The 13,639-nt window shown below is 45.2% G+C and overlaps 1 protein-coding gene across 3 annotated transcripts in view; it reads left to right on the forward strand.

Moving 5' to 3' along the window:
* Positions 1-527: 527 nt before the first annotated feature.
* The window catches only part of TMEM181 (transmembrane protein 181), a 33,923-nt gene continuing 20,811 nt past the window's right edge, over positions 528-13,639 (forward strand). Inside the window, exons 1-2 of one of the 3 annotated variants that reach the window (XM_038132360.1) lie at positions 528-928; positions 12,629-12,732. In XM_038132360.1, coding sequence (XP_037988288.1) covers positions 798-928; positions 12,629-12,732 — 235 coding nt within the window. In that variant the 5' untranslated portion in view covers positions 528-797. Of the gene's footprint in view, positions 929-7,845; positions 7,900-7,941; positions 8,298-12,628; positions 12,733-13,639 lie in introns of those variants that run through there. The other 2 variants (XM_038132362.1, XM_038132361.1) reach the window with 2 other exon arrangements.

The following is a 13,639-nucleotide window of genomic DNA, read 5'->3' on the forward strand; positions in this document are numbered from 1 at the left end:
AAGAGTAATGGAATTTTTGCTTTTGAATTGGATATCATCACTGCCATTAGTTAGTAGAAATTAAGTCTTCAACTGATTGAATCATTTAAATGTGTTTAAATGTGAATTTGTTTATGAAGGAAAGTTTAATATGAATGAAGCTAACATGGTGCTCTGCAAACTGACTAGAGTTTAGTTCAGAGGTTCTGGGTTTAGACAATGTAAACGGCACCATTCTTAGTTTTGGACCGTTTACAGCGTCATGACCATGAAAAGTGGATTTAGCATAGGGTTTCTTTTACATACCTGCTACGTTGGGGGAAAGAAGCAATAAAAATCAGGGCATTTATTTTACATAGAGCTGATATGCTTTTGAGAACAAACCAGTTTTATTTAAAAAAAATTAAAAGAAAAGAGATATTTTTAGCGGAGGCAATGCGAGCTCGTTGCTCACTTCCCGGCACCGGCCGCCCCTCTCCGTGGTGCTGAAGCGACTCCCGCCGCCCCCGAGGGTGCGGGCCGTGCGCGGAGGGCCCGCCCTGCATCCTCCGCCCCTGCATCCCCTGCTGCTGCTGCATCCCCCATTCCTGCATCTTTCGTCCCTGCATCTCCCGCCCCTGCATCGGTGGCTCCTGCATTCGGCCCCTTCCCTGCATCCCCCTTCCCTGCATCCCCCGTTCCTGCATCCGCTCCCCCCCGCATCCTCCGCCGCCGCTGCGGCTCCAGCGCCGCCCCCGCCCCGCGGCCGCGCAGCGCCGGGCGGGCTCCGGCGGGGCTCCATGGCGGAGCGCGGGGCCTGAGGCGGCGGCGTGGGCGGCATGGAGGCGGATTTCGCCGCCTTCGGGAGCCCGCTGTGCGGCGAGGTCAAGCGCTTCTGCCGGCGGGTGCGGGAGACGTACCGGGAGATCCAGGAGGACCTCACGCCCTACAAGGATGATCGCTACTACCGGTACTGCCGGGCGCGGCTCCGGCCGGGATCGGGGGGCGAGCGGGGGGCGAGCGGGGGTTGGGTGCCGGGCACCGCACGAGGAGCCCCCGGCTGAGCGCCCGGGAGCGGCCTCCCGGCCCCGGGGCTGCTCCAGGCGAGCGCCCGGGTCCCGCAGGCCGGCGGCGGAGGGGCCGCTGCTCCGCCCGGGAGATGTGCTCTGGAGAGCCCCCCGATCAGACAGCCCCACGCCTCTCTTCCTGCCTCACCTGTTAATTTAACACCCATACACAGGCAGTTTCCATCTGCGTCCCTCCGTGCCACGACTTTTCCACTGTCGTAGCAAGCAAGGATGTGTTCTAGAGGCAGCCGCCAAACTATCCTGGAACAGGGTAAGGATAGATTAGAAAAATGAGAGTGGTTGGCAAAGGGTGAGGTCAGAAGGGACAGATACGCTGCGTGGGCTACACCCACATTTCTTCAGAGCTTTGCCTTGTCTGCTGTTTCCGTGACTGACCAGTGATGGCTGGAGAGTATGGATGGTTTGAGATTACAGAAGGCTAGGAAGGGCTCCAAGGGTGTTGGACACCTCGGTTATAAATGAAAGGAATTTTTGAATTGGAGGAAGTTTCCAAAAAAGTAGAATGAACATCAGGAGAAACAGGTGCCAGGAACTATGCCGAGAATGGATGCTGTTCAGCTACACAAATACAAGCTGGGGAACAGTTATGACATTTTTTCTTTAAAGGGTATAGAAATTGTAATATTTTTTATAAAATAGCCTCTTTCAACAATGACGTTGTCTTATACACATGAAGAAGGTAAATGTACAGCAGAAGCATAAGATGTGAGAGTTACACCACCTACTTTAGTCAACACTCCAGACCTTAGTGCAAGCTATGTCCAATTCTGAACACCACACTTCAAGGGTCTGTCAGTGGAAGAGAGGATAAAACAGGGATCTGGATAATCAAAAGTCTTGAAAGCATAGCTTTGAGGAAAATTTGAAATTACTCCCCCAAAAGAACAAACACTGAAGTTGGAGGCATAGGAATTTCTGTAAAGAGAAACTTCATCCTGGACAAAACACTAACTGAAGCAATAAAAGTTCTGAGTAATATTAAGTGAAGCAATAAAAGTTCTTGTTAGACCTCAAGAAAAAAAATCTGAATGGGAAGGATGGCAAAACACTACAAGAAAGGATTATCCAGAGAGACTCCAGCATCTCCATCATTAGAGGGTTTTAAAAACTTTTGACAAACATATGCCAGGAAAGTCTTAGATCTGGCAGATGCTGTCCTAAAACAGAGGGAAAGATGAAGTACCTTGTAAGGTCTCTTTCAGCTCTATTTTAGTGTGCATCTGGGCAGTCTGCTTCTGCACAGTACCCCAGCTGTTCTGCTTAAGTCATTTGACTTCAGAATGTCGTTTTTTCCCAGTGAAGGGGGAGGTGGTCCGTTAGATTGAGTTTGTCTCATTATTCACAACATCAAAGACTACAGACTCACAGAGCCTGGAAACACTGCCTAACAGCTTGGCAGAGTCTAATAAAACCGTGGTCTTTCCTGGCAAAACAGTGGCTCCATACACTTGAGCGTGGTGTGAGAAGCCATGGGAGGTGATAAGGAGTGATGGAAATGTACCTGTGTGCATCTGGCAGCACAATAAGGAGCATTGGCACTAGAATGGAGAAAGAGGGGAGGCATTCACTTGTTGAATTAACAAATAAGAGGTCCTGGGAGAAGCATTTGTTCAGCTTTATTTCTAGAAGAATCTTGAGCTCTCCAAGATAAACTATTATTAATTCATTTTTATGACCTTAAGAGTGTATGGGGGACTTTCTGCATTGAAAAAAAAAAAAAAAGATGCTACTTTAGTGAATCAAATGAACTTGCAGAGTTAATGCTAGATTGCCCTTTCTTCAGTGACAATACCCCCAAGAGGTATCAGCTGCCAGTCATCTAGAATGAAATGGACTCTTAGCATGGAAATAACACTTCCTGACTTACACGTCATGCTAGTAATTCTCTGCATTCCCAAGATCTTAACCTAAGTGACCTGGTGTAAAGTGAGTTTCTGTTACTGCATACCTGCTGTTCTGGCAAGTGCTTCCCTTCAGCACTGTGGGTGGATGTAGCAATGGCACCTTGCTTTTTAGATTCCTGGTGTGGAGGAGGGTTCCTTGATGCTACCATGCATTCTTCCTACAGGCAACTCCCATTTACAGGAAGGAGAATTAGATTTTTGATCCTCTTGTCCCTCTTTGTTTTACTCAGCATGTTTGGTCAGGCTATAAATGAGCACACTCTGGGATGTAATGTAGAGACTTACTGCTCTGACAGCAGATGAGAACTCCCCTGCTTCTCTAAGGCATAGACTATTTGAGTAGACTATTGATATGAAAACAGCTTAGCACCAATTTTACTAAAACACATTTTTATCTCCTTGACTCCTTGACGTGCTAGCAGTGAGATACCAAAGCTTACCAGAAGACACCAGGCTTCCCAATCAGCTGACAGATATTTTTCTGTGAGAATTTCATAACTCTATCACCTAGCTGGTTCAGCTTGCTGGAAGCATTTTGATAGGAATTGAAGTGTCTATCTGATAGACAGGAGAGAGCAGGAGCATGGCCAAATTGTGGTCTGACATCAGAGTTGCATAACTGCAACATGGCATTCCTGAAAAATCAATTTCTAGGTTAATGAACATGTCCCACAGGCCAATCAGCTTATACAGGGAAGCATAGTATTGATGCTGAATTTAGTAATAATACCCAGAGACTGAGATAAATGTCCTTCAATCTCCCCTGCTTTACACAAGGGATAAATTTTAAACTCCTATCATGTAATAATATGACATTTTGTACATCAAAAAGAAAAGATTGTATATAGGACATCACGAATAGTATTTTTAACTTGCAGCTTTAATTAATGCTTGATTTTACATAGACAATCTTCAAACCATGTGGGAAAATTTCATTGACTGTGGTCCTGCTCCTTTGGCAAAAAGACCAGAGAATACCACATCATTTGACTCAGCAATAAAGAGAAGCTGTTCATTTTTCCTTAGAGAACTGGTACCTGTGTGCATCTGAGAAGAAACTTGAAGTTGCCAGAGAAGGCTGCTGTGATAAAACATACATTTCTTCACACCAATATACATCTACTACCAGGGCTAAAGTACAAGTCTGTGAGAAGCCATGAGGTCAACAAGACCTTGTTGGACATCTGCACTCAAATTCCTGGAAGGTTCATGCTGCCTTCAGCCTTGACCCAGGCAGGAACTTCAGGCTGCTTTGAGCCACAGATGGTATCCTTCTCTTGCTCTTTCAGGGTCATGGCAATTCGAAGAACCTGAATGACCCCAATGGGAAGTATATAGCTAGGGCCAGAAGGCTTGAAACAGTGAGGAGGATGAGACTAACACTGTAGCTTCATGATTGCTTTAAGGTGCCATAAACTGGTTCTGTAGCTGGAAAAAGCCATCCTAGCTCTCATTTCTCCGGTCACACATTTCTGCTCTCTCTTCATCTGCCCACAATTAATCCTTTATCTGCACACTGACTGAGCAACTGATTCCTAAGAGACCTTTAACTCAGATGGTTTCCATTATTTTGATTCACCAGTCCACTGCACCGAGTGCTGGCAAAATTCAAAGAGCTCCAGCTAGAGAGAGGCTGGATTTCACCTGTTGTCACTGAAGCTGTAGGTGTGAGTCATGAAAGTGTAAACTGGCCATGAAAGTACAGCTTTAGTGCTAAGGTGCTCAGTTTAAGTAGAATCCCAGCTGAGTGAGCATTTAGCCTCCTACTGATAGCTCAGTCTGCCTTCTCTTGCAAGCCTCATTCATCACACACTGTCCAGCTCCTACAACCAATGAGGCAGACAGCAGTTTCTTGCACTATCTCATCCCAGAGCAGGGCAGACAAGGCACTGAGTGGCACCTTCTTGGAAGAAGCAGAGTGAGACTGACTGACTCTGTGAAGAGAGAGGAGTTTCACAGTGCCTTCCCTCCAAGTGTTTAGTTTGTAAACTCAGTGCCAAAATTTTCACCAAAAAATAGCATGAAATGTACACATTTACAGTGTATCCACAACCCTTTGTAAATTGGTAGATGGCAAAGAGAAATGGGGTTCCATGGCTAATTGAAGTGAGCTGGATTTCAAGCTCTGCCACCCACACAGTTCTCCAAGTGACTTTTGGCAAGGCTTAGTCTCTCTGTGCTTCAAGTTTCCTACCTACTCAATGAGAAGAACATAGTTTTGGTTTGAGGACAATAAATTCATGTTAGTGAGACACCTGAGTGCCAGAGGGATTGGAGCAGTCCTTGGAACAGCTCAGCTGTGTGCACATAAATAGAAGTGTAACTACAGAGAGTCATAACTCCACAACCACACTTCCCTGAATACTGGGAATGGTCACAGATGCTGTAAGCACCATTCCATCATTTTCTGGCCTGGGAGAACTTGTTGGAGAAGCCTGAAGTGTGCTGAAAGCAACACAATGCATGTCATAGTCATCCATGACCTAATGGCCAATTGTGGCTTGGCAGTAATGATAACTTGTTCTGAGCAGATACACTTTGTTAAGTTGTCCTGATTACTCAAAGCTTTATTTTCTTTCCCCCAGTTAATTCTTGTCTACAGTTTAAACTCTTCTTGATTTAAAATGCGTGGACATTTTTTTTTCATCAATTGGTACTATGTATTTCTCAAGGCAGCTATTTTTATGAGATTACTAAGTGATCATCAGTGCTGTAAATCACTGATGGGATAAATACCAGTATCAATGACTAAATTAATTCCCAGCATGTTTTTAGGTTCAGTGGTGTTACACAACTGGGTCCCACAGGTCACAAGTAATGACATAACTGCCCCCAGAGTAATGGAATAAAATGAATAATGTTATTAATACTAAATACTTTTAAAAAGGAAATGCAATAAGACCATTGTATCATCTAAGTAAGCTTTTAATGAAATTATTTAACTGTTGAAGAGATAATTTTTAAATTGTTTGTTGACTGATCTATCTAAGCATTTCTTTGGGGGTCATCCCAAAGTGGCTCTACCTTCTGTATATGACAAACACCAAAGCCAGGCAGTTACTCTGAATTTCATTCAAGACTACGCATCAGGTATTCCCACATGTTTTAGTAACTGCAGTGCTGACTTTCTATGAGCAGATGTTAGAGCTATCAAAAATGAGTACAAAACATAATTTGTCTAACCCTTACACCTTCCTACTCTTTACCGTCACTACCTACGTTGTCAATCTTTGTTGCCCAGTCTTAGGACATGTAACAAAAATTCAGAACAGAAATCCAACTTTATCTTAACATTGTGCAAGAACAGAACACTACTGGGTGTGAACTAGAGATTTTTATTACAAAGTGTGTTAAAAGTAGTTGCTTACTCCTAGGATTTAATTTCTGTTGCTCATGAGCTGACTGAATTCTCTGCAAACACGATACGTCAATCACATCCCTTGAATACCACAAAGCTTCGTGCAGATGACTGCAATGACAGCATTTTAGTTCCACTGAAAGAGGAAACAAAATCGTTTACGACCCAGGTGGCACAAAACATGTGCATGTTCAGCATGGATACGTCACACTGGGCCTTTTGCCTAAAATGGATGGGTTTAGACTGGATTCAGAACCACTTATCTGTCCTAAGTATTTTCTGTTTCTACAGTTAAATTTCCCTCTGCTACCTGTGGTTGCTACTACTACAGCACAAGCTGATTAAGCACACTAGAAACGTGGAAAATACTGCTGTTATCCTGACACAAGGACACGTTTGGCCTCATAACCAACAGTATGAGGTTCAACTAGACCAAATGCTGGGCTCTACACTTTGGTTCACAACTCCATGCAGTGCTATGGGCTGGGAGAAGAGTACCTGGGAAGCGGCCTGGCAGAAAAGGACCTGGGGGTGCTGGTCAGCAGCTGAACATGAGCCAGCTGTGCCCAGGTGGCCAAGAAGGCCGATGGCATCCTGGCCTGGATCAGCAATGGTGTGGCCAGCAGGAGCAGGGCAGGCATTGTCCCCCTGTACTCGGCACTGGTGAGGCTGCACCTCGAATCCTGTGATCAGTTCTGGGCCCCTCACTGCAGGAAGGACACTGAGGGGCTGGAGCATGTCCAGGAAAGGGCAGCAGAGCTGGGGAAGGGTCTGGAGCACAAGTCCTGTGAGGAGCAGCTGAGGGAGCTGGGAGTATTTGGTCTGGAGAAAAGGAGGCTCAGGGGAGACCTCGTTGCTCTCTACAGCCACCAGAAAGGAGGCTGGAGCCAGGTGGGGGCTGGTCTCTTCTCCCAAGGAACCAGCCACAGGACAAGGGGAAGTGGCTTCACGCTGCACCAGAGAAGGTTCAGGTTGGACATTAGGAGGAATTTTCCCACAGAAAGGGCAATTAGACATTGGAACGGGCTGTCTGGGGAGGTGGTGAATCCACCATACTTAAAGGTGTTTAAGGAAAGACTGACGTAGCACTCCGTGCCATGGTGTAGCAGACACGGTGGTGTTAGGTCATAGGTTGGACTCGGTGATCTTGGGGATCTTTTCCAACCTAGTTTGTTCCCTGATTCTGTGTTACTGTGATTTTGAACCCGCAGCGCTCGGCAGGCCAGGACCCGCAGCGCTCGGCAGGCCAGGACCAGCCGTGTGCTGGCGCTGCAAGCCGGCTCACCAAAGATAAGCTGGCGCCGTATCGCACTCCCACTCCCTCCCGAGGGGTCTCTCCCGCTCTCCCTCCCGCCGCCCCGGCAGAGCGCGGGCGCATGTCCCCTCGGGCTCGCCGTAGCTCCCCCGCCCCCCCCCCCTCCCCCCCGCTGCTGCCCCGCGGCCGGGGCGCGGCGGGGCCCGTGACGTGTGCGGGGCCGCGTGGCGGCCGCGCGGTGACGCACGCGGAAGGCGTCGCGCGGCGCCGGCTGTGCCACGGCGGCGGCGCGCGGAGGAGGTGCCGGCAGCGCGCGCGCGGCGCCGCGATGGAGCCGTGAGTGGGGGGCGGGGAGCAGCGGGGGGCGCGCGAGCCTGAGGGGCGCCGGTTCGCTCGGGTCCGCGTCCGGGGCCGGGAGAACAAACTGCTCTCCCTGAGGGAGGAGCTGAGCGTTGTCATTGACAGAATCACACAACGGGCGGGCTTGGAAGGGACCGCGGTCGCTGGCCGTCTGGTGCAGCCCGCCCGCTCCGGCAGGGTCAGTCCTGGAGCACGTGGCGCGGGATTGTGTCCTGACGGGTCTTGAGTGTCTCCAGGGAGGGAGACCCCCTCAATATCTTTGAGCGGTCTGAGTCTAATTCAGTTTATACACGTTATCCTCGTTAAGGAAATCAGCTCGCCGAGGGTTAAATGAATGTATCTGAGGTTGTGGTTCGCCACTCGGCACCCCGAGGGTGACTGTCCTTTTCTTTAGGTGAACGCTGTGAGTTTGCCTTTCAGAGGGCGAATAAAACCTCCCCCCACGCCCGGTATCTTCACTCTCAGATTGTTTGTTAAAGGGAAAATAAAACTTGTTTTCCCGGATATTTCTTGGCATGGACAGAACCATAGCCGTGATTAATTATTCAGACTTAAATGAATTCAACGAACAACAACTAAAAAAACCAAAAAAGCCAAACCCGTTCCGTGCACCCATGCAAAGATTAAGCATAGCCATGTTTATCTGTCAGTTGTCATGTAGAAGTTCTATAAAGTACTGACAATGTTAATTTTATGCCTCTTTTTATGTAGTCATGTGCTGCCTCATTAGCTGTTAACCCTTGTGGAATACATTTGCAAGGAGAAATTCAAGGTCTTCTGAGGGACACCAAAGCAGGCAATGCATTTAAACCATGAGGAAGTGCAGGGTGTATGGATAGCCCCAGTACTGTCAACGTAGGTAGAATATATAATTATTCAAATCAAAGTGGGTTTGATGGTTCTATTTGGGAGTGAGCCTAAAATAGAGAAGAGCAGTTGGAGGCAGAGATGTTGAGGCTAGGATTTCAGAAAAGCTTCTGTGCATAAAAGCATGCTATTTCTGATTTTAATACCGACTCTGTGTCTGCCTACTGCTTAATCTCAGTTTCACCAGAGCTTTCCCTTCCTTAAAGTCAGTCTTTAGTGAAAACTGTTATATAACCGGCTCTGTTTTTCATGATGGTCTTCTTTAAAGACTTTGTTATTCATTCATGAGAAGTGATTTGAAGATGAGGAGTATCTGAGGAACATTTTGCTGACCTTTTGGAGACAAAACTTTACTCCAAAAGCAAAATGCAACCCACCTTTACATCTCATGTATGAATGGCTACTGAAAGGTTGCAGTCATTTTGAGTGTGTGTTTCCAAAGTTAACTCTGTCACAGGCTGCACTAGAGCAGTTTAGTTTTACTGACTGCTGTTTAAGACGTGTAAGTATACTATTTCTCTGTTTGTATCTCAGTGTTTTCTCCTCCTTTGCAGTCAGTTTCAGACATAAGTTAATTATAAACCGCTCTGAATTAGGGTAAAGCTGAGTGTAGGTGGTAAAAGCTGCCTGACTGACCTGCAGACAGTTGGATGCCTAGTCTTGAGCTTTGGACTGCTGTGGTTGGGCTGATTAACGTATCTTCCACTTTGCTTGGTAAAGCAAAGCACAGTTCTTGACTTATTTGAATGGGTGCATCCAGAGAGAGTAATCTTTTTTGATTTTCCTGTAAATGTGTTTCCAACATTTCATTCTTTCTTGGGCCTTTCAGATGTAAGCTAGAGGCTGTCAGTGGGGCATCACCAACTTGCACTTACGTATATTCATAAACTTTATATAGTCTCTTTCCAAAAGGCAGGTGTTAAACAATGAACTCAAGGGAAGGTGATTTTACCTGCTTTGCGTGTCAGCTGGTGGTAGGTGCAACGAGACTCTTAAATCTACACAAGGAAGTTCTGCGTCGAGGGGCAGTGGAGCGTGCATCACCTGATAGGAATGCTGTAAATTGTGGTTTGCTCTCATGAGAAGTGCAGTTAAGATTTGGCTGAGTTGTTATGTTTGCTGTGAGTAAAAGCGTCCACCTTGCCTTACTGACCTCTAAAGCAGCACATTCAGTCAGTGGCTTAAGCGAGACTTGAGGAGTACAGATGTGAATGAAAGTAAAACACGGGGTGTGTCCCTCCTCTTTGTGTCTCCACTCTGGGTACAGCATCCCTGTTGGTAGGTTCCTGTACACCTGTACACCTACCCATTCCAGCTACTTGGTGTTGCACCATCTGGAGAGCAGCTGGAATAAAAAATGAGCCAGTGTTTGGAATGTGTTTCTTCAAAAGCTCATAAGCACATCTACTCTGGCTTATGCGTAAACCAGTGTGCTTATTGCCAGTGGTTGTAACACTGTTGGCTGGGTGAGGAACTGGTGGCTTTCCTGTAAGGAGTGTGGAGAGGGAGATGCTTTCCATGTCCACATCATGCATTTTGAAATGTTTGTAAGAACTTTGAAATTAGGAAACTTATGAAAAGAACCAAGAACGTGCACAGCAAGTCAGAAGTATCCTGCGTCAGCCTGTAGCTGTCAAGTGGATGCCCAGATGTGAGCTGTTCTGACAGCACAAGTATATGTTATGCTTTGCTGCAAACATGATACCCTTCCAGTTGTCAGCTATGCTCAAGCCATGGACTTTCCTGTGTTGAGAGATCCTCAGTTTGTGCTCTGCCGTGAAGCATCTGGTATCCACTTGAAGTCTTACAGTTAATTCAGGCATGTCCACATTTTATGTACTGTTTTTATATGTCAAGGATTTTCTTGTTACGATTTATACTTTGGTATCTCAAGATACCATCCCATACTTGGTGTACTCAGGTAGGCAGGGAATACCAGGTCATCTCTGCAACTGAAGGAGCCCCTGGAGCTGATGGAAAAATGCACCTTAGTTGTTTTAGTACTAGTACAGATTTAATAGCTTTAACATGGTTTAAGTGCATGAAGGCTGAGGTTTTAGGACATTGATATAAGAAAAATACTGCAGTTACATCGCTGCAAGAGTTGTGCAGACAAGTTCTGGTTTGAAATGCCTCTATTAATTGGCATTTTTAAAAGTCAGCTTAAAATTCTGTTTGTCAGTGAGGCTTCTGTGTGAGGATCCAATATTGCCTATATGGTAATTACTTGATCATTTCGTGTATGGTTTGCCTTTTTTGGCTGTACAGTCAGCTGTGCTGACCTGTAGACTGATGCAGAGTTTCTGCTATGTGTAAAGGTGTGTGGCAGGTGTTTCGAAGGTGCTGCCTGGCGTCCTGCACAGCCAGTTTGTGCAGACTTGTAACATTTGCAGCTACTTGCTGGCGGTTCTCATTACTTCTCTGGGGTTTTCCTCCCTTCCCCACCTCCTTTCTGTGATAATAAATTAAGATTTGGATCTCTCAAACTTTACAGTAAAGAAATAATGCAAATTGGTTTTGGTAGTGCTTCACTTGGTGAAAATGCAGTGATTCTCAAAGAAAATAAAGGTTGTTATTATTAAATCCTTGTACTGGTTTAAAGTGAATTGTTTGCCTTGCTTTAAGGGCTGCCATGCATGCAGCACATGGTACCTGGTCCAAGAGTTCAGGCTGGGCTTATGGGGAGGATTTCACCATCTCTTCTGCAATTCTTTGTTAATGTGGTGAACCACTAAGAGTACCATTCAGCTGGTGAAAAGAAGAAAGAAGTTTTATTCCAAGCTAAAAGGGAATGCTGTCATTAAAAAGTCTTAAGGTTTCATTTCTTTCCATGATGGTGCTCATACAAATTTATTGAAAAACACTCCACCATACAAATTTATTGGCACCACTCCATCAGCCCCCCAGTCCTGCAGCTCTCCCATATAAACTGTACAGATTCCTGTGATCATACCTCCTGGACCAGCAGTAGAAAGTCAGGTATGTGGTGGCTCAGTTCTGGTGTAACTCAAGAGGAAGTGTTTGCTGTATTTTGAAACATGGTGGATTTGTCCACCTTAGGTAAGATTAGTTATTTAATCATATTTCCCTTAGGCTAACAGAACTGGAAGTTACCTGTTTTCCAGGGAATGCAGTTGGTATTTTCAATGCACACCCACACCCCTGCCCCCGTTTTGTCTTTAAGCTAATGCTAACCACCAATGCATGGTGCAGGAGATGTCATTGATTGTACGTGTATTTGTGTTTAGGTGTCCAATAGCAAACTTGAGTTCAGGTTTTTATTCCCCAAGCTTTGGTGGAGCTCAGACAAGAGTTCAATGCCTGAGCATGCACATCTGGCAGATCTGGAGTTCTGCTCTAGTCCTTGTTAGGGATGATCCTGCTAGGTTGAAGTATATTTATAGGGTATAGACAGCTCATCAAGATCCTGTGCAGGTAACTGAGTTGTTCATGATGTCTGTCCCTTTAGATTAAGCTCTCATTGCAGGAGACACAGAGTCTTGGACGTTTAAGTTATTAATGTATGAAATAACAAAAACAACCGTTTCTCCCTTTAAGAAATGCTTTCTGTTGCACAAGTTTTAGACAATAGAAAACCCTAACATTAAAAAATGGGCAAAATTCATACATTTTGGAGCACAGATGTGTGCGTACATACACGTGTTTAACAATTCCTGTTATCTTTGCTCTATGAAGCAGCATTATCTTTTTTCTTAGTGTTACGTGTTACCTCAGCTTTTGGTTTAATTTTCTTTGTTGAAGAGTGAATGGGGTTTATTTTCTGCCCCTTTAGAAATATGACAGACAATAATTCTGTGGTTTCTTTTGCTTCCTGTAGGCTGGCCCCGATGCGATTGTATACACTGTCCAAAAGGCATTTTGTTCTGGTCTTTGTAGTATTCTTTATTTGTTTTGGTCTGACAGTCTTCATAGGAATCGCAGGTAAGGATGTTCTCTTTTTAAAAGATTACAGTTCTCATATATTTTGTCTAAACCTGTTGGTATTTACAGATGTATTTAATGCTAATGAGCTTACTGCTCCTGAGATGTCTGAGGAAGCTTTTGTCTTGACAGGGACAGGGAAGTGTTTCTTCCTTCTCACTTTTCATAGGAGTACTACCCACAAAGACTTGGTATTTGCAATTGCTTTGCAGGGGAAAGCTGATAAAATGAGACAAAAGCAGCTTCATTGCAACATATTTTTTCAGCAGACTGCTACATTAATTGTTTTTCTTTGTATTTCTATATGTAAAATAGTAGTGCTAATACTTGATTTTCTGTGGGGAAACTGATAACTGTTTATCAAGCCTTCTATATGTTTGGGTGATAGATGCCACATAAATACAAAATAATTTAGTGCAAAAATATGAACTTCACTTGTCAAACGTATATGAGTTTAGGTCTCGGGTTTCAGAGATCTTTTGAGAGTCCTGACATGACCTGGGAGGCTAAGCCATAAAGCCTGGGTACTCATCCTGGAGATCAGAGAGATTTGTAGTAGTCTGATCAACAAGGATGTAGTGTTACTAGGGAGTTGAAAAGCATGGGACCCTTCTTTATTTCATGTCAGAGGGCTTTTCCACGGCTAAAACATACTTGAAAAATAAGTCAGTGTTCTCTCCTAGCAGTGTTAAATATACTGATACTCTGCTGTCAGATGAGCTTTATCAATACAGAAGTCAAGTTAAAGGGGGAAGGAAAGTGACTGGTACTCATTAAGCAACCCACCCCTATATAAGAATTACTTTAGGTTGTTACCATCTTCCTCTACTACTGACTTCCACATCACTCAGCATGTCCAGTGTGTTCTCCTGTGCCCCTCTCTGACACTTTTTGACCTGTTGGGTTG

Source organism: Motacilla alba, chromosome 3 (genome assembly GCF_015832195.1).
Source record: "Motacilla alba alba isolate MOTALB_02 chromosome 3, Motacilla_alba_V1.0_pri, whole genome shotgun sequence".
Lineage (NCBI taxonomy): Eukaryota > Metazoa > Chordata > Aves > Passeriformes > Motacillidae > Motacilla > Motacilla alba.